Source organism: Aspergillus pseudotamarii (genome assembly GCF_009193445.1).
Source record: "Aspergillus pseudotamarii strain CBS 117625 unplaced genomic scaffold BDV38scaffold_40, whole genome shotgun sequence".
NCBI classification, from domain to species: Eukaryota; Fungi; Ascomycota; class Eurotiomycetes; order Eurotiales; family Aspergillaceae; genus Aspergillus; species Aspergillus pseudotamarii.
In genome coordinates, this window is record NW_022475054.1 from 57,377 (window position 1) to 76,458 (window position 19,082).

The 19,082-nt window shown below is 47.3% G+C and overlaps 7 protein-coding genes across 7 annotated transcripts; 3 read left to right on the forward strand and 4 right to left on the reverse strand.

Moving 5' to 3' along the window:
* The first annotated feature begins 3,975 nt into the window (after positions 1 to 3,975).
* Positions 3,976 to 5,900, forward strand: BDV38DRAFT_131054 (serine/threonine-protein kinase). Its single transcript, XM_032051294.1, has 2 exons — positions 3,976 to 4,982; positions 5,079 to 5,900. The coding sequence occupies exons 1-2, from the start codon at positions 4,355 to 4,357 to the stop codon at positions 5,717 to 5,719; spliced, it is 1,269 nt and encodes a 422-aa protein (XP_031911783.1). The 5' UTR covers positions 3,976 to 4,354; the 3' UTR covers positions 5,720 to 5,900.
* Positions 5,901 to 7,297: 1,397 nt separating this feature from the next.
* Positions 7,298 to 10,024, reverse strand: BDV38DRAFT_272559 (3-oxoacyl-reductase; the record flags this gene model as incomplete). The annotated part of the gene is made up of 6 exons (XM_032057509.1): positions 7,298 to 7,679; positions 7,768 to 7,919; positions 8,010 to 8,197; positions 8,385 to 8,562; positions 8,944 to 9,630; positions 9,662 to 10,024. 6 exons carry the CDS (start codon positions 10,022 to 10,024, stop codon positions 7,298 to 7,300), a joined length of 1,950 nt encoding a protein of 649 aa, XP_031911784.1.
* Positions 10,025 to 10,982: 958 nt separating this feature from the next.
* BDV38DRAFT_131161 (hemolysin III family protein) lies at positions 10,983 to 12,197 on the reverse strand. The gene has a single exon (XM_032051296.1). The coding sequence runs from the start codon at positions 12,030 to 12,032 to the stop codon at positions 11,076 to 11,078; it is 957 nt and encodes a 318-aa protein (XP_031911785.1). The 5' UTR covers positions 12,033 to 12,197; the 3' UTR covers positions 10,983 to 11,075.
* Position 12,198: 1 nt separating this feature from the next.
* BDV38DRAFT_131152 (uncharacterized protein) lies at positions 12,199 to 13,563 on the forward strand. Its single transcript, XM_032051295.1, has 2 exons — positions 12,199 to 12,480; positions 12,530 to 13,563. Exons 1-2 carry the CDS (start codon positions 12,386 to 12,388, stop codon positions 13,389 to 13,391), a joined length of 957 nt encoding a protein of 318 aa, XP_031911786.1. The 5' UTR covers positions 12,199 to 12,385; the 3' UTR covers positions 13,392 to 13,563.
* On the reverse strand, positions 13,380 to 15,083 carry BDV38DRAFT_294451 (uncharacterized protein; the record flags this gene model as incomplete). The annotated part of the gene is made up of 4 exons (XM_032062504.1): positions 13,380 to 13,789; positions 13,879 to 14,893; positions 14,943 to 14,991; positions 15,044 to 15,083. The coding sequence occupies 4 exons, from the start codon at positions 15,081 to 15,083 to the stop codon at positions 13,595 to 13,597; spliced, it is 1,299 nt and encodes a 432-aa protein (XP_031911787.1). The 3' UTR covers positions 13,380 to 13,594.
* A 263-nt stretch (positions 15,084 to 15,346) lies between these two features.
* On the forward strand, positions 15,347 to 16,898 carry BDV38DRAFT_251347 (Tvp18 family protein). Its single transcript, XM_032055036.1, has 5 exons — positions 15,347 to 15,514; positions 15,590 to 15,605; positions 15,829 to 15,924; positions 15,976 to 16,314; positions 16,376 to 16,898. Exons 1-4 carry the CDS (start codon positions 15,478 to 15,480, stop codon positions 16,274 to 16,276), a joined length of 450 nt encoding a protein of 149 aa, XP_031911788.1. The 5' UTR covers positions 15,347 to 15,477; the 3' UTR covers positions 16,277 to 16,314; positions 16,376 to 16,898.
* A 980-nt stretch (positions 16,899 to 17,878) lies between these two features.
* BDV38DRAFT_251349 (uncharacterized protein) lies at positions 17,879 to 18,337 on the reverse strand. Its single transcript, XM_032055037.1, has 2 exons — positions 18,293 to 18,337; positions 17,879 to 18,241 (listed from the first exon to the last, which is right to left on the reverse strand). Exons 1-2 carry the CDS (start codon positions 18,314 to 18,316, stop codon positions 18,095 to 18,097), a joined length of 171 nt encoding a protein of 56 aa, XP_031911789.1. The 5' UTR covers positions 18,317 to 18,337; the 3' UTR covers positions 17,879 to 18,094.
* Positions 18,338 to 19,082: the final 745 nt, after the last annotated feature.

Here is a 19,082-nt window from a genome sequence, read left to right on the forward strand (position 1 = left end):
ATGTACTAGTAGTAGTTCTCGGAAATCGAGTGGAAAAAAAAAAAAAAAAAAAAAAAAAAAAAAAAAAAAAAAAAAAAAAAAAAAAAAAAAATAAGTCGGTGACGAAAAGATAAAATCATCCATGACAAAAAGAAAAAGATCCTTTACATTCATCTTCTACTACTATGTACTAAGGTAGGCCACATTGATTGATTGATATGGGAAAAAAAAAAAAGGGGGGACTGAGATGAAGTGTACACTAGTACAACGACTTAGCTTCGCAAAGAGAGTGCGTGTGCTTTTTCTGGCCCGTGCAGCTTTCCCGGGGCAGCGACCAGAAACTTCAGACCTCCTACAACGGACCGCCTTACTTTCAGGCGCTTCCAATGCATGGCCGGTTGGCCCTTTGGGATCTCACACCGACCAATCTCCACCGCCCACAGGGAAACTTGGAAACTTTTTCGGAACGGCAAACGTGGCAGCTAGAGCAGCCAATCACCGGTCATCGGGGCTGTCACTCGATGTTCTCGAAGCGGATGAGGATCCGCGCGGCCATTGGGCGTAGGGAATCTTGCCTCACTTCCTGAATTTTTTTTGTTTTTCTTTACTAGTCGGTGGTGCTATACTTTTCTCATTGGAGTGGGTGGTTTTTAGGGGCCTAATTTATGCTAAACGGGCCATTAATTATCAGAGTACTTCATATCAAGGTTTTGTTTTTCTTGTGAGAAGCGGTGTGGATGTGTTAACTTTGTATCTACTACTGCTTAATGGTCTAGGTGGAGTCAATGAAAGTTGAATAGGAGTGGAATGTCCCACTATCACACAGTTCAAAACTGTAGAGAAAGAGTGACTTGTAAAGGTTGTACATACTGGTAGCGTTGGATCCTCTCGGTTGATATTCCCAACCCATGACGACCGGGCAAGGAAAGGGAAATGGCCAAGGCAAGGCAAAACAAAAAACGCCTCGCGATGTAGTCAGCATCATATCTCCTCCGAGTCAAAGTAATGCTCCAATTCCAACCCATGTTCTCGAGACTACCATTTCTGGACGATTACAGGTCATTAGTTCCAACGGTCCTCTGGTAACCCCCTGACCAACCTTTCCCGTCCGGATTGCTGGCCCTGTCATGGCCTGGGGAAAGGTTTGATAGGTGAAAGGTGTTTTGTTGTGTTCGAGGCTATCGATCAATCTGGGACACTCCCCTCCATTCCCCGAGGTCTAGATTGAAAAAGTTATCCATCTTAAGCAACTTACTTTCGGTGGTGGAGCCATGAGATGAGCTGGCAGCCAGTGTCTTTCCCTTCTTTCTCTCTCTCTCTCTCTCTCTCTCTCTCTTGTTCTCTTGTTCTCTTTGGTAATGGAGATGAATAGACTCCCGGAAGACAGGCTACCGGAAACGAAGGTTAACACCTATCGGTTCCATCGTCGTACCCCATCCGTAGGTGGTTTCTTCAGGTTGCACATCTTTTTCTTTTTTGTTGGCTTTCATTGAGTCGGTCAGTGAGGCAAAACAAACCGTTTCGTTCCATGTTCCTCATCAATAGAGTCCAAAGGCGGTGGGTCAAGGCGGGCGCCCCTCCTAGCCTCATTGTCATATTCTCACTATGACCACCGGTTCAAGTAAACAAAGTTTCATGGCTTTTTTTTTTCTCCCATGAAATCATAAATTGTCCCCAAAAGGGGGGGGTTGGGTTGGTTGGAGAGGTGGAGAGGGGTAAGGATGGAAGTTCTTCCGTTCAGATCGGAATCTCGACCATCCAGAAAAAGAAAACAAGACGATTGAACCTTGGACGACCGAGTAGAGTCCTATCAAATGAGACAATAAAAATTGCCGCCTTCAGGTTCAGGTGACACTTTCCAATCAGGGCATCTTCCCAAGCGGGCGGATTAATCTTCCATCCCCTTCCGGGTTCAGCCAATGCGCTCGGACCAAGGATTGAGAACAGAAGAAGAAGAAGAAGTGGGGCGACAATGAATCTGCACCCGAGAGGCCTGTCACACACAACTTCCACACCGCCTCGCTCGACTACTACCTAACCAGTGATTCATGGCTTAGGCTGGAATCCTGACGAAAAGAAGGAAAAAATTCCCCCCCACCATCCATCGAACTGGCAAAAGAACGGCTCCGCCTACGTAAAAGGTGGTCCCCCCCCCCAATATTATTCCCCAGGCAGCAAATCAACAGGGCGCAGCCGGCTCCCATCATTCACAACATTTTACTCCGTACTGGTGCTACTCTAACTACTAGTATGCTAGTATGCTAAGTTATGCTACCGCTCTTACCACAGTTCGATCAAGAGTACAGCCACTGGGGCCACCGTTGCCTTCCATACCTTCTTACGCCCTAACTTCGTTGCCTTGTGACCGACAAGGGCAAAAATTCGTTGAAGTGTAAAAAAGTTGTCGAATTCGTAGAGAATGCTTCTTCTTCTTCTTTTTCTTCCTCCTCCTCCGCACAGATGTACTTGTACATATGTATGTATGTCGGCAGGATTTCATGTAGGGTTGACTCATCGAAGATCTCCACTGTGGACATATAATTAATTAGTCTAATCACATCTTACCTCCTTTTTCTCCATCATTGCGTCGGTGATTACGATCTGAGTCAGGTATATCTACAGTTCCGTAATTTGGTTCGTTCGTGTCGGAAGGGTTAATGAAACCTTTTTATGGATGCTTCCGGAGGAGAGGAAGAGATGGAGATGGAGAGGGTGCGTGTCGTAGGTGTGTCTTCGCCCACGTCCCAGAACCAGCGTTCCAGTCCATCAGTGTTTCGCCTTCGGTCGTTGGTTGGATGCATGAAAGGGCCCGGCCTTGTCGGTGGAGATGGTCCGTTCCCCTCCTTTCCTATTTGTAGCCGAACCCTCTCACTAGTCTTCGCATCATACATCGTCTTAGCCCCTCCCCGTGGGTCGCCGTCGTTCCCAATCAGCGTCATCCGTCCATCTTGCATGCTTAACATGTAACGGAGAAGTTACATAAAAGGGGAGGGGGGGCAAAGGGATGGTTGATTCGTTTCCGAATCATGAGTGGTCGGGTATTGCCTGTTTCTGATTCGACTGCTATTCTTATTATGAGTCGAAACCAGTCTTGAGGTAATTTTCAACTGGTGGATGAGGTGGTTGAAGTGGTAGTGGTAGTGGTAGTGGTAGTGGTGGTGGTTGTTGTTGTTGTGGCCACTCTGGACGGAATTCGGATGACCCACGAGTGTTTCTTTCGCCCACGTATTTAATTTCTTGCTGACTGATTTTTATTTAGCCTTTGGGGGGAATCAATTAAAATAAAATAAATTCCAGAAAAATAAAATCGGGGGTTGTTTTTTTTTTTAAAAAAAAAAAAAAAATTAATAAGTAAATAAATAAATAGAATAAATACATAAATCATTTTATTTTTTGCATTTTGAAATTATTATTGTGATTATTATTTTTATTATTATTGGGATTTTCCCGTTTCCCTGACCACTACGTTCCCTCCTCCTTATCACTATTGTCCTCTCTTGCCTTCGCCTCCAACCTCCATATACTTCTTCTCGCTCTCCCCATCCATCTCTCGCGCTCTCTCGCTCTCTTCCTCTCTCTCTCGCTCTCCCTCTTCTGTCCCTCCCGCCTCGTCCCATTTATATCACCGTTTTAATCTGTTCCGTCTTTGTTTTTTTTTGTTTTTTTTGTTTAAATTTGATTTGTTCACTGTTCTCGTGCGTTTCATTCCCTTTCTGATTCAGCCCGGACAATCCCCCTTAAACTATCCACCCATCCATCCACCGCAATCTGCAACCTACCCCTACATAATACAAGACGGTCGGTACCTTGTCGGCCACATTTATATCTATCCCGCTGGCCACCACTGTTCCGCCTCCCAACACCAACCTCCCTGGTTTGCTGGACTACCTAACTTCCTGGTGTTGGAACATTGATTACTATATAAAAACAAACTAAAAAAAGTCTCTGGGCTGTGCAACATCCTGAACGTTGCCACAACTACCGGCGTCTAGCTCACTGCAACGGCCACTGCCAAAAAAAGACATCGAGATCTACAACTGGATCAACCTCGCCACTTGGATTTCCCCATAGGACCTGCATTACTCTTCCCGTTGACAGGCGTCTCCATTCCCTTCATGGATCCTTAAGGCGACTTCTTATTGTTCCGTGTTCTATATAAATGCTGGTTTTGGATGTTTAAACCCGTCTCCACTGGATTCTAAAGGACCATTCTCAACCCGGATCACCGACGTTCTATCCCTTACTTCCTTTGACCAATCTCTCTCTCTCTCTCTCTTCCATCCGGACGGAGAGAGTTCCCTCGTTCAGGTCTCCTTGGATCCACTTGATTATCTTTTATCACCCTTATCTTTTCCCTTGACTCCCGCTGCCCTTCATGCTTGCTCCATCTCCTCCATTGAGCATGTACCCTCCAATGCTCCCCACCCCTCCGCCCTCTCCGCCTATCACCCGCTGTTATGCGCCGGAAGACCGTTTGGGACTGCTCTTGGCCAACCGGCTGGAGCTGATTGGAATCATTGGAGTAGGTGCTTATGGTGTCGTCTACACAGCCATTGACATCCATACCAATGTGATGTATGCGGTCAAGGCCCTCAACAAAGCTGGACTGGATCCCCGCCAGCTCAAGTTTCAGCAGCGCGAGATTAAGTTGCACCACATGGCCAGTCAACACCCCAATGTGGTTTCCTTGGTCCGCATAATGGATTCCATCGACTGCACCTATGTAGTCATTGAGTTCTGCCCCGAAGGTGACCTGTTCTCCAGTATCACGGAGAAAGGCAACTTTGTGCACAATGACCACTTGGTCAGACGGGTGTTCCTGCAAATTCTGGATGCCGTTCAATATTGCCATAACATTGGAATCTACCACCGGGATCTTAAGCCGGAAAACATCCTGGTCACCGACCAGGGTTTGACCGTCAAGCTAGCTGACTTCGGCCTTGCTACCACGGATGCCTGTACGTCGGATTTCGGTTGCGGGTCGACTTTCTACATGTCACCAGGTACGCCACCCCTTTTCTCCCCATCCTTGATTTCCCTGTTCCCCTTTTGTCACCGACCGAGATCAGTGGGCTAACGGTTGGCCTGCAACATAAAAGAATGCCAGCAATCAAATCCCCGCCCAATGTCATGGTATGAATCTGCTCCCAATGATGTCTGGAGCCTGGGCGTAATCTTGGTCAACCTGACCTGTGGCCGCAACCCCTGGAAGCGGGCCTCTGCGGAAGATTCCACATTCCGGGCCTACCTGAAGGATCCATACTTCCTCAAGTCCATTCTTCCTTTGACCGATGACATGATCTGTATCTTGAGCCGCATCTTCGAGTGCGACCCAAGCAAGAGGATCACCATTCCGGAATTGCGCACCATGATCCTGGAATGCCCGCAGTTTACCATTCCTCCCTGGGGTTCCATCAACGGGCCAATGCCGGTCGACTTTGTCAATAACCCACAGGTCCCTGTGCACCACATCCCTTCGGATGTCTATGATTCACAGTCCTCCGTCTCTTCTGGCTCCTCTCATTATTCTGACTCGTTGCAGTCGGCGGTGTCGGATGCGTCCTCGTTCACGGAAGGCTACCCCGACGTAGACAGTGTCTCGTCGATGTCTTCCGTGGGACTGGACTGCGAGGCCGCTTGCAAGAACACCTTCACGCCTACGGACTCGATGACATGCAGTGACTTCGTTGAGCCGCTGCTGATGCCTTTCCCTCAACCTATCCCAGTCCCTGCCTACTAAGCAGCGGGGCCCTCAAAACTATTTAACGCAGGTTTATGACTTAACGGCAATACTTTTCGATTTCCCCAGGGATACACCTGATCATTCCTTGGACTATTTCTGGGTTACATCCCCTTGCATTTCTTAAAGCGACAAGTGTATTATTTCACGGCACAGAAAGCCTTGGAGAGCAGGTTTTTTGAACATATGCCCTAATTTCTTTCATTTGGACCCCTTTCCTGGATTTGTGGATAATACCCGGATGATTGCCCGCTGGATAATGGCCGGTGAGCCAGAGTTGCCTTCTTGGACAGGTTTCCGCCAACTCGCTCCGCGAGATTTTAGTTGGATGTCGGAAACGTGAATTTTGTTTTATTATTAATATGTTTTTTATTTTCTTTTTTTTTTTTCTCTTTGATACATCGCTCTCTTTTTGGGTGGAATTTGTGGGCATTTATGATACACTTGCTGTCATGATGGTTGATTGTTGGCGTTCACTTCCCTTGGTCCTTCTTGTTGTTTCTCACCTTGGCATCGAAAGAAGAAAAGAAAATACCCCTGGATCAAGACCGCATTGCATTTGTTTCCTGTTTGCACGGAGTTTGTGGAGGGGCCGCTTGGCTATTTTGGGTTTCACTTTCGCTCGTTTCTCGATGATACCTGGGAGCCGGGGAGGGATGTCTCTCCGCTCCTGATCTCGTTCTTGATCTTTTCGTTTCGATCTATTAGTACATAGTTTTTGATCTGTTGGCTCGACACGTTGAGCCAAGATCCGTTCGGTTCCCCTCTGATGGAGGTTTGAGATAGCCATACGAGAGTTCACCCAGGTCGTCCGCACATGGGCCGACCATAAGGGCCAGAACCAGAGTGAAGCGTTGCTACAGCGCTATAAATAGAGACATGACGACCGCGATCTCTTCGTTCCCATCTTGTTTCCATTTTCAACTACCGACCTCTCATTTCTCCGTTTTTCCTCCCGCTACTTTTTCTTTCATTTTTAATTTGAGTATCCACCGGAAATAAGGTGTCCGCTATGATGCGGTGAGCTTAGACTTTTGTTTATTTTGCGTTTATTCCTGCTCCAGACGGAGCCAATCTCATTGCGCTTTGACATGGCGGGCCAAGGGCAGGACCACTGGCCTTGCGTGGCATGGCCAACCCTTGCAACTGTTCTTCGTTGGCGAGCGATGACACTGCCCGAAGCGTTATCTGTTCCAGTCTTGAGTTCACAGTGGGTCCGGCGCTTACAGACAGCTCCGCCAGAAAGCTTCATTCTGAAACGGAGATTGTTTTGACCGAGATGCCCTGGGCCTTGAGCACTGGTGTCATTTTAACGGCTTCTATTTTTATCAACCGTCATCTGACGTGCTCGTGCGGGCTCGCACAGGCCATGAACTTGTTCCCTTTAGTTGTTATGTATGTATATATTATTCCTTATACCGATGTACTATTATGATCAACGTCATCATGATCTCCTTTACTTATCCACAGTGAATAATTTACCCTCCGCCGGGGTCGCACTAGTCGAGAAAGCTTTCATTGGTTCCAATCTCGTGGTGAAGTATATAAAACTACCGGATAACTAATCGTTTCAAGTCCCTACATGTTCCTGCCACCAGTAACCCGAATCGTCTCACCCGTCACATACGAGAACAGGGGGCTGGCGACGGCCAGGACAGACTTTGCGGCCTCCTCGGGCGAGGCAGGTCTTCCCAACGGGATATCCGGGTACGTCTGCTTCTGCGCGCCCGCACCACCCTGGCGTGACTCCAACTGCTTCCCCGGAATGCCCAGCGCCACCTTGGTGCCGTCTGGCGTGGTAATGAACGCGCCCTTCTCCTTGGCCGCCGTCAGCCGGGTCTGCACATGGCCAAAGGCGATCGTGTTCGACCGGACACCGAACGCGGGACCCCATTCTTTGGCGATGGTCCTGGTGAGTCCAACCACTCCAGCCTTGGCAAGGGCGTAGTTCGCCTGGCCTCTGCATTATTGTCAGTAAAAAAGAAACAAAAAGTTACCATCATGGTGAAATAAAGAAAGACAATGAAAAAGAAAGAAAGAATACATACGCATTCCCATGAATCCCACTTGTACTACTAATATTAATGATCACGCGAGGCTCCCCATCCTTAACTCGAAAGTACTTCGCCGCAGCACGAACCAGCTTAAAAGGCGCCGTATTGTGAACAGCCAACATAGTATCCCATTGTTTATCCGTAATCTAGACCATATTAGCAACACCATACAACAAACATATATATATATATATATATATAAATACAAATAATATGACAGAAAAAAGGGAACAAACCTTGTGAATCACACCATCCCACGTAAACCCAGCATTATTAACAATAACATGAATCTTACCATTCCCGAACTCAGCTGCTTTCTTCACCAACGACTCGATATAGGCATCATCAAGAATATCCCCCGTAACAGCAATGGCCCGGTTCGGACCCGCGGCATTGATGGCGTTTGCTGTGTTTGTGGCTTTCTCTGTATATTTCTTTAGTGACTTGCCCTTTTTCTTTTTCTTGGTTGATTGATTGTCGATATGGACAATTCTCGATATATACCGTATGTATATATATGTAATGGGTTTATATGTATAGGTAGAGAAGAGAGAAGAGAGAAGAGAGAAGAGAGAAGAGAGAAGAGAGAAGAGAGAGGAAGGAAGACATACCAGCATCAATATCAGCAATGACGACCTTGGCGCCTTCATTAGCGAACAACTTTGCGGTCTCAGCACCGATACCTTGGCCAGCGCCGGTGATGATGGCGACTTGATTGGCGAGGAGGCCTTGGGGGTAGTTGAGATGGGAGGAGATTTGGGAGAGGCGGTGGGCCATTTTGGAGTTGTTCTTTTCCTTTCCTTTTTACTTTGGTGTAGGGTAAGGTAGAGTTTGGATAGATGGTGGGTTTGTGGAGTGAAAGTGGTTCTTATACGGGGTACTTTGTGAGGGGTGGTGTCGGGGTAATGATGGATAATGCCATGTACATACTTTGGGGATACAGAGTTAATGGCGCGCGATGGCTTACCGAGGCCCGTGGTGCAGCCGAGTGCCGACATGCCTTTGTACTATATGTACATACATTGATGATATATGGAGGGATTTAAAAAAAAATTATTAATAATAATATCAAAGTGCATTGATTGGTATCCTGGGAAATAAATTATTACAAGTGTTGTTTCATGTGTTTCAATTGCAAATACAGCCCATCGCTTGCAGATATGCTTCCACCGTTCCTTCGTATCCGCGGATGATCTGCTGTAGCCAGCTCCCCTCCAGATTTGCGTGGCTGGACATGTCGATTGTTGCTTTTAGCGATGTCACCACCTCCTTGCACTGTTGGAGTCGGCCTCGGATGAGCACGCGGTGCACTCGGCGCGCCTCCTCGGGCGCCAGTTCATACTCGCCGTACCCGAGTCCGTCGTTGCTCGCACAGACGTGCGCGGCGCATTGGTACGTTATCCAGTAATCGAACAGCTGTAGAGCCAATCCCAGTGTCGTCACCGATAATAGCACGTGCGTGTTATCTTTGTGGCAGTTGTGGCATTGGAGGAATCCTCGACAGACCGATAGTGCCTCCTTGACAGCCTGCAGGCCCTGATCAAATCGCGTATGGACTGGGTCAGCCGCGATATGTTGTAGACGGTTTGCATGGAATTCGATAGTCTCACCACAGTCGCATATGGGCTGTAGTACGTTGGGGATATGTACGGCAAGTGGAAAGCTCGTCAATCCTTTGGTGATAAACTCTTTCTGGAGAAAGGTCGGCGACATGGAAGCCGCATGCGTTGAATCAGGCAGTGGATCTCTATATGAAGTCACGTAGTCCGCCGGCGATTCACTTAGTAGTAAACATGTATTGGCTGTACTGTGTTGACTTAGAGGACTGTCTGTGAGCTGCTGACTGGGCTCTCGCGTCTAGACTCATCGTGAATTAGCTCGATACGACAATTATGGCAGGAGGAAAGGAACAAACCTCATTCTCGCTTTTATCCAGCTCCTGATCCGCACATAGTGGTTCGGTGGCCTGGAGAGCTCTGCGTTTCGTGCTCCTCCCGGAGACTTGAGCTGCTGACGTCTCCTGGAGCTGCCCTAGTTTTCTCAAAGTAGCTCGGTTTTTGCTCCCCTTCGGCTTACCAGACCGATTGGCGACCCGGTACCGACATTGCAACCCATGCCGGAGACAGCGGATGCAAGTATTCTTTCCTCCTAGGTTGCATTTAACCTTGGATTGTCGACAATTCTCGCAAGCGGCCCGGAGTTTGGGGCCCTCCCCATCATTTCCTGGGAGTTTATGGGGTTTTGCAAGCATTTATTGCCTGATCGAATGGGTGAGACTTTCACACTGAAGTTGTATCCCGGTAGCCCAATCAATATAAGATATTATATCGGTGTCTGACAATTTAAAACGTCAAGTATATTCAGCACTGGACCATTCGGCTAAAATTAACAATAGTAACCGCGACAATATCAGACAAGTATCGCCTAAACACTGCTATATATCCCAGGAGAATGGTTGGAAAGCTAGATTCGTATCAGGATTTTTGAACCGACGGGAACCGCATATGAAGTCAGCCGTTGTGAAACCTGGCGACTTCGTCTGATCCACACAGGCATGGAGATTCCAACCAGCGTGGCCACTCTGATGGTTGGCGCTCGCAGCAGTCCAACTGACCCCAAATCTTACGGATCCGAAAAGGCAAATGGCAGATGCTTGGCCACCACCAATGGATCCTTATAGGAGACTGTCAGCGGTAGCCACTTGGCTCTGGGCCTCCAAGCACAGAGTCTGGCAACAAGCTCAGGTGCAACATTGTGGGAAAAAGCTGTGGGGCCATCGAGGGCCAAATAAGTTTATCCATCAAAAACAGCCTTTGCTAGAGAGAGCGAAGCACTCCTGTCTGACGTAGCACCCAATGGTGAAAAGCATTTACTGTTGAGCAAGTGCTCAGCATATGCAGGCCAGCACACACCCCATGTGAGCTGTAAACCGAGCCAAAAACAAATTGGAGGTCTATTTGGCCTGTCCACATCTTTAAAAAGGCCGGTGAAGTTGAGCGGTGAACATGCAACTCTCCGCGGGAACCTTCTTGCCTGGTCTCTCAGAACCAACATCTTCTTCGCCCCCCTCCTTTTTATTTCTATCCTCGACACAATTTTATTCCTTTCGTAAACCATTTCCTTGTTGGAAAGCTAAGCTGCCGTGATAGTCAGCAAGGGGGTGGTTAGACACATCTCGTATTTGTATGCCAGCAGTCAGCATCACATCCCGTCTATTACATCGGATTGGATTATTGCTACATGGTTAACTATAGCCTGTCGCTGCTCGTGTGATCCTGCGGTTGCCTCGGCGAATCACCCAGTCAGTTCCAGGAGCAGCTCTCAGCAATCCCACTATGTCGGTAGTCAAATGCCCTCAGTAGCCCAGTCAGATGAGCCACAGCAGCACACACCACCAGCACATGAAAGATCTGATGCGAACTACCCCAAAGATCGAACTGGCCCGGTCGCAGACGTTCGGGGACCCGAGCGGCGTAGATCCCAGCTCCCAGGATATACAAGAATCCCTGAAGTAGCAGCCACCCGAGCCCTATCTGGCGCGTCATCTGGTCAAGGCCATACATTTGTAGCCCGTGGATGACGGGAAACACCGCTGATAGGCCCATGCCGACAAACATGGCGGCGCGAAATGGCCGCCACCGGGGAGTCCGAAATTGGGGCATAATCGAAACAAACACACAGCCAATCCCAATGGTGCCGATCATTGTCCAATATAGTCGCTGCAGCCCAGGCTCGCAGTAGAACCCATAGTATACACTAGGGACGAAACTGCCCACAATCAGAGCTACGATACCGGCATAATCAAGGGTATTGCCTATACGCGCGACAGTCGGCGAGTGGTTCGAAATGGTATGGTACGTCGCAGACATCCCCAGGCACAGAGCAGCTCCCACGAAAAAGCAGGCGAAGCTAATGATGTCAGCCTGGGTAGCCGTCTCGTAACGAGGTGCTAGAACGCGATGAAGCAAGACTGCCGCGGGGACAGCCAGTAGTGACGGCAATAGATGCGTATATATATTAACCGTCTCATTGTGTATATATGTCAACGATTGGAAAGAGATCAGGAACGAGAACGAGGCTGGTCGGTATCCACTATGAATGTGATGATTGTCGCGCTGCCAATGGGGCAAGTCGTTCCAGTGCAGAAGTTTCTTAAGGACCTGAGGCGGCTGCTCCATAACTGTAGCTGCCATTGCTGCCGGCGTACTGGCTTTTGACTCCTGAGCCTTCTCAGTGGGGCGGCGTTGACGACTCGGCATCTTTCACATGCAGGATGTAGAAATGACGGATGAATCAGATGGTAGGGAAGATTACTAAGCTCAAGCTGGATTTAAATCCAAATAAATAAGAGAAATGAAGGAGAAAAGGACACGCCTAGCTAGTTAAAAAGACAGAACCCCCCGCAGCCAAAAAAAGAATGTTGTTGTGGTTAAAGCAAACGTTGGGATGGACCGAAACGATGGATCCGATAGTATGGAAAAGCCCGTTGGGGAAGCCGGACAAACCGAGCAAACAACCGCCGGTCTTTCCCGCATTTCATGTGTTTATCAATCTTATGTCGATAGCTTCATGACGCAATTTCACTCTCCATTGCGTACCTAACAGCTCAGCCATGTCACAGCGCGGGAAAAGACCTGCGAGCCGCCTGAAGCCCGTGGCAGTGGATTCCCTAGAAACGGTGGGATTCGTTTCCAAAGGCGATCGCAAGTATGCCATTCTAGTGGGGTCGTCACATTTGTGGGACTGACTTCCCTAGGTTGCTGGACCATAAAGCCCAGAATGACTATTTTTCCAAAATTGTCGAACGATACATGGCGTTTTGTGCCCGCCACTCGGAAGACTTAGACGCAGCGTGGTCATCTCTTCCGACAAGTGCGTCCGGTGATGCCACGAAGAACCCCCCCGCGGCTCTTCCCCAGTCGAGAGAAAAGCAACCCAAGATCAATAGTCTTTCCGCATCCACCGAACTGTCCACCCTTCTCCTTTCCCTCCGTAAGCTTCGTGAAGCGGTTCTAGCCACTGCGTCCACAATACCAGTCTCATTCTCCCAGCGTGTCCATGTCTTCTCGGTCAAAATATCCATCCAAGCCAAGCATCCTCCGTCATACTTCCCCTCTCTCCGCTACCTACTCGAGAAACTACACTCGCCTTCTCACCCGTTACCCGAGTCAGAATTGAAAGATCTCATTTCGTATCTAATCCTCGATTACGCCTGCCGACAGGAGGATTTAGTTGCCGCTTTCGAGCTACGCGCGAAAGCGCGTCGCGAATATACGTTCCAGTCGCCCACAATTGACCGTGTGTTAACAGCCTTAGCGCATGATAACTGGGTTGTATTCTGGCAGGTCCGAAAAGAAGTGGACTCCTCTATTCGTGTGTTAATGAACTGGGCGGAAGATCGAGTTCGGAGACATGCACTCAAGGCTGTTGGTAGCGCTTACCTCAATGTCGGGGCGCAATGGATCACAGAAGGCTGCACAGGAGATAGCCGCTGGACGTGGGATAGACTGGTAGAGACAGAGAAACTTGGCTGGCAGAAAGAGGGTGACAAAATCATCATCCGAAAGCCGAAACCGAAGCCCCAATCAGTTCTTGGATCGAGTAAGGTGAATGCGTAATGACTGTTTATGACGAAGTTTATGTCTTATAATTATCGTGTCATATCGTTATACTGCGTTCAGGCTGGAAATCATGGCGTCTGGTTTTCAATGCTGATACAAAAGAATAGATGAATGTTAATGTATTAGATCAACCAAGGCGCGCTGACCCGGCAAGCGCCATTCTGCCCTGCAGATCTTCGTCGATAAATGCTTCCTACGTTTCACAGTTTGAAATCCGCGTTGGGTCGATCCAAATTGGTGTGTCCTGTGGCAGGTTCCTTGGCAACAAGGTCTACAAGTCCGGCCTTCAACTGCCCCGACTTATCTGAACAGAGCTCGTAGACTGTTGACAGGTTGAAGATTAGACCGCCAAAAGACTGTCCTCCATGCGCCAATGACTCCAAAATTTGACGGGCCTATAACTGTTATTAGCCGTTTTCCCAGTGTACCAACAGTTAAAGGCCAAGAATACCTCATTTAACCGCCCTGTGTATAATAGGCATACTGCCATATTTTGGGATATTATAGCCATATCAGTCCCATTTGAGCCACTCTCTAAAATATCTTGCCATTCGGTTACTGCATCGTCGTAGCGGCCTTCGGCCATGCTCAGAAGTGGGTTAAAAAGAGAAATGCCAGTTTCGTCTGATTCACCAGAAAGTTGCTTCGCTGCATCAATGTCGCCGATCAGAAGGAAAAGCAGCGCCTTTCTTAGCTTGTTGGTTTCACCTGACCTCGATGTTTGCAAATTATGGAGAGATCTCCTAGCGGCATTGAGATCACCCATTTCAATCAATGCATTTACACTTCGAATTCCAAGGTCGGAGAGTCTCTCCTTCCATATACTTCGTTCCGCCGAACTCAGATCTGGCCGCATGATCTCCCTCCGCGCTTCTAGTCCGATCTCATATAGACCACCAATGCCCCTGCGCGAATCACCAAACCCAATGCTTTGGAGCCTGACGGCGAGAACACGTAGCGGCCACGGCACAATATGACGAGGGTAATTTGTATGCTTCTCTTCATTTTCTACATCTGGCGTCGAGGAAGCCTGGTCCACATAGTAGAAGGTGGAGCTTAGGTCCTCTAGTGCTTTTGATTCTTGCGCTGCAATGATGGTATTTCCGGACAGTTCCAGACATGCCAATCGTGTGTAAAAAAGTGAGAAAATCATCTTTATGTCACTAGACGAGATTAATGAGGACGTCAAGATCGTTCCCGAAAGATAGGCTGCAAGGAGGAAGTGTCCTTCAGCCAGCAGCCTCTCAAGAGTGCTGAGGCATGAAGACAAGGACTCTTCGGATGTGAGGCCAATGAACTCAGACCGCAAAGTATGCGGAATGTCAACTTGTGAGAGCGAATGGTAAATGTCGTACCGGAGAAGGAACGAAAGATCTTTCCCCAAAGTTTGTGGTAAGTCATCCGGTGCTAATGGATCTAATTCACTGAATGAAGCCCCAGTGTAACCGCCAGCGTCTGCGATATTCTTGGGCTGAAGTACACCCTCTGTATTCAGTGGACTAATTGAGGTCAGCATGATTTTCTGCTGAGCGTCCTGCTGTAGCTTACTCATTTGGATCGTCTAGTGGACCTTTGGTAGAGCTACGGGGCCGTGATGCTGGGAAGGTTAGTGGACACTCTGAATGCTGCAATCTATTGATTGTTCTTACATCTGGAAATATTGCGGTTGTGTTTGATACTAGGATCCATGTTTGCCCTGTGTTTGGATGCTAGTAACCAGGAAAAAGAGTAGCTAGCACAAAAGCCTATTTGATCGACTCGGTCCTGCGCGTAAGTGTTGGTCACAATCGTAATTAATACCTCACTGGGGAGAATTAATTGTTAGTCGTAGTTTATCGGTGATAACGGGCGAATCGATATGGTGCCTGAATTCTGCCATAGGCGGTGAAGTGATCGGCCTGATCTGGCAAGTTGGCCCATAGTACATGTCTAGTAACTCTCCACTAGCCACAGCTTACACTCCAGTGACCACGAGTTTCCACAAACCTAACACGAGATAATCAACTATCGTTTCAACCTAAAGTGACATCTACCAGTTTCTCCAGCTACCTGCGCACTCCCTTTTCGTATTTCATCGTTCATCATGACGTTCGCTGAGGAATTCCGCTCGAGAAACTTCAGTATGAAACCCCAGTGTTTACTTCTTGTCGATCGCAAGGAACGGAAAAGATAGCTAACCACTACTACGCACTTAGGTATCTACGGACAATGGTTTGTAACCTTTTTTTATCTCTCATCCGTGCCCTACTGCCCTTCAGTTGATTTCCCTCCTTTCGAAAAAACGCAAACTGAGGAAACAATGGCTGCCTGGTCCTTCCAACGGATGTGCTTGGCGCTTGTTTGAGCGGCGACCATGGGAAACTGCTATTAGCATGATTCTACAGACATCAGATCAGGCTTGTTATGAAATAAATGCTGACTTAGTTTGGACCAGGACCGGTGTTGTATGCATTGTCCTATGCATCGCCCTCGGCATTGCCAACATTTTTTCGTTTAATGCCGTTCGCATCGTCTTCAGCATCATATGCCTGTAAGATTCGTCGCCAGACAACTCAAAGGTGGAAAAAGCTCACATGTACAGTGTTTCGGGATTCATCCTCGTTTTCATCGAGGTTCCTTTTCTACTCAGAATTTGCCCAACATCCGAAAAGTTCGACACCTTTATTCGACGTTTCACCACTAACTGGATGCGTGCTGCCATGTACACAATCATGAGTGCCTTGCAATGGGTCAGCCTTGTCTCCGGCGCATCGAGTTTGATCGCCGCAGCCGTTCTCCTCCTTCTCGCTGCTCTCTTTTATGCCTTGGCAGGATTGAAGAGCCAGGAGTTTGTTGGGAGTAAGACCTTGGGTGGCCAAGGGCTTGCGCAAATGATTGTCTAAGAGAAGTCAACGTGGAAGATTGTGGACTATGGCCCGAGGTATGTTTGGCTCCTCATGCTGACAAACAACGCTTGTGGTGCTGACGGCAATGCGTTACAGGTGATTAAAGCAGGCCGAAGAGAAGAACAATCAAAATGGAGCCGCGAGAGAGTATGAGGGATACGTCTGTGTTGAATGCGCCATGATCACGAATTGATTTTGTCTCGACGACGCTACTAACAGGTATTTTGTACTTTTATCATTATGTCGAGTTGGTTTGAGTAAAAAAAGGAAAAGATATAAAAAAAAAAGGACTTACCCTCGAATTTCTTGAGGTTTAAGTCGCGAGTGAGTGTTTTGGAAGAGATTGGTCCAATTGTCTTCCTACTGCGGTGATTTTTGCTGGTCTTGTTTGTTTTTTTGCCTTTGTCTCCATTATGTCTGCTGAACAGTCTACCTTACACCAAGCTTTAGACGAGTCCTGTAACCTTACCAGTATACCTAGCGAGAATACCCTTTTAGCATCCTGGTGATGAATGAATTAATTTGAAGGGTGAAAACTACTGGCGTGGTCCTATGAATTTACTTATTTTGTTATTTGTTAATTTTTTTTTCAAGAAAAAAAATAAAATTCTCTTTAAAAAAATGTGAATTACAGGGAAATTGAATGTGTCTGCACTAAAAGAACAAGAAAACATATATATCATATAGATCTACACTACTCGTTGGCTATGAGGTACTGATAGCATATGCAGTCTGTAGAACAACTATACACCCAATAGCGCAGGGATCAACCACTGAATGTGACTTTTTTGCTGTATGTGTTTGCGTTCCGCACCCCTTCCAACACTTGTTTGTGACCTGCCATGTTCGTGCAGTGGCAGCGTTCGAGGAGTAGTTCTATCCCACGATAATCCAATGTTTTACTACTGGTAGTTCTCTAGAGGCTACTACATACACGTAGTACCGACTGCCTTGGTTCCTCGAATTGGTGATTTCGAAACCTGACCCGGACCGAACGCCCGCCATTCGTTGAACCACTACCAGTTGTTGGTCTAAGAATTATTGTGGTAGCCTGAACAATGCATACATGGAGCGTCTAGAATATGCGCTTCGACATCATGGTTATTACCCCTCCTGGAGGGGTCAGACATCGTTACCCCGCGTCAGGGAAGCTCGTGTCAGTACTATTAGTAGTATCAGGAAGTACATACATCACTTGTATTAGTAGGTACCGCGTGAACAGACTGCCGGTACAAGTGAGATGAGACTAGATATCCCGGTGGTAGACTACATATGTTGCCGGTATTGAAGGTAAGGTCATGTGAGATCGGATCCAAAACCCCCGACTATCATAATTATATACTTCGATCGATGGGTGTTGATGCGGATAAGGCTTCCAAAGCAGGGTTAGCTAGGCAAGGGGGTAAGGGAGGTCACCCTTTGTCTCGCAGGAAAGAAATGGATTGTTCGAGGCGGATTTTGATTCTGCAGCCTGCAGCAGGTGATTGTTCCTCTTGAGCAGGTTCCGGAGGGGCTACGTCAAGAGCTAAAGGTCTGCTTGGAGCTTCCCCATCGAAATGTCGGAATCTGATAGTATGGTCGTCTGGTGTATTGCGCGTCCGTGTTGATGCGTCGCTAGAGTCTAGGCTTCCTGATCTATATTGTATTTATCCTGGTGATATTATAGGTTACGAGGCTGGTTTGTATTGACAGATTTATCCTGTGTATTCGGGTATACAGTGTAGGTAGGTACCTGTGCTCAGCTATCAAGTCCTCGAGATTGGATGCGGGCATGGTATATCTGAAGTCCGGTCCGCCGGTCCAAGTTAGAATCGATTAAACTGCAAGAGAACAAGGAGTGGAAGCGAATACCACAGCTGCTACTAGTAGTAGATAAGACGGTAGGGTAGATATGGTCAGGATGACGAGACGGTTATTGATTATGGACCCATAAGCGTAACGGAGGCATCCCCACAGTGGATCCTATGCAAAAACACTAAATCTCCTTTCTGAATGTGCAATAGGACTACGTACCAAATGAGGAACAAAACTCAGCATAGTGGATTTTGCTGGGGCCTTAGATTTCAGTGTCGTAAGGTACTCTCGTGAGTGACAATGACAGATATGATATATGAAGCTCCTTAGTTCATGATTATTGATGTAAATGTAGGTACTCTAGAGTATGGCTTTTATTAAATTTTCTGGTTCTATTACAGAGTACTGACATACTATTTTTAAAAAATATATGTTGTGGGAAGTGATTAAACCACGGTACTAGCACGGGAGGTTTTGTAAATTTATTGTGGCAATATTATATGTACCTAATGACTTTAGAACTTAAGTATGCATCCTCCTTTATAGATTCTTTTAAGAAAAAAGAAATATTTTTGAGCTGCCGGCACTGTATACACACCATTTCTTCAACTCTACCTTGCTAGGTCTTAGACTCAGAGATATATGCCTTTCCATATAAATATATCTCTACCACTGAGCTATAGAGGTGTATCTGTGGGTGTCGGGCGACTATCTATGCTCTACTTCAGTTGTACAATAGCTGACAATTTTACCATCTTTCTCTCTCTCCTCCCATACATACTCTCTGTTTTTGATGTAAGGGTAGGCTCCAAGTAGATAGTAATTACATACCAACTAGAAATATCATATGTTATGACTTACAAGCCTATAAAACAGTTACAGCATAGCTTGTTGAGTCGATGGAGAGGAGGGTTACAGGACAAAGCCTGTCGGGTCTCCAATGGCATGCCTCTCTTCCCTTCCCTTTCTTTTTCAAATGCCGAAACCTGTTAGTTAGTCTACTAAGTAC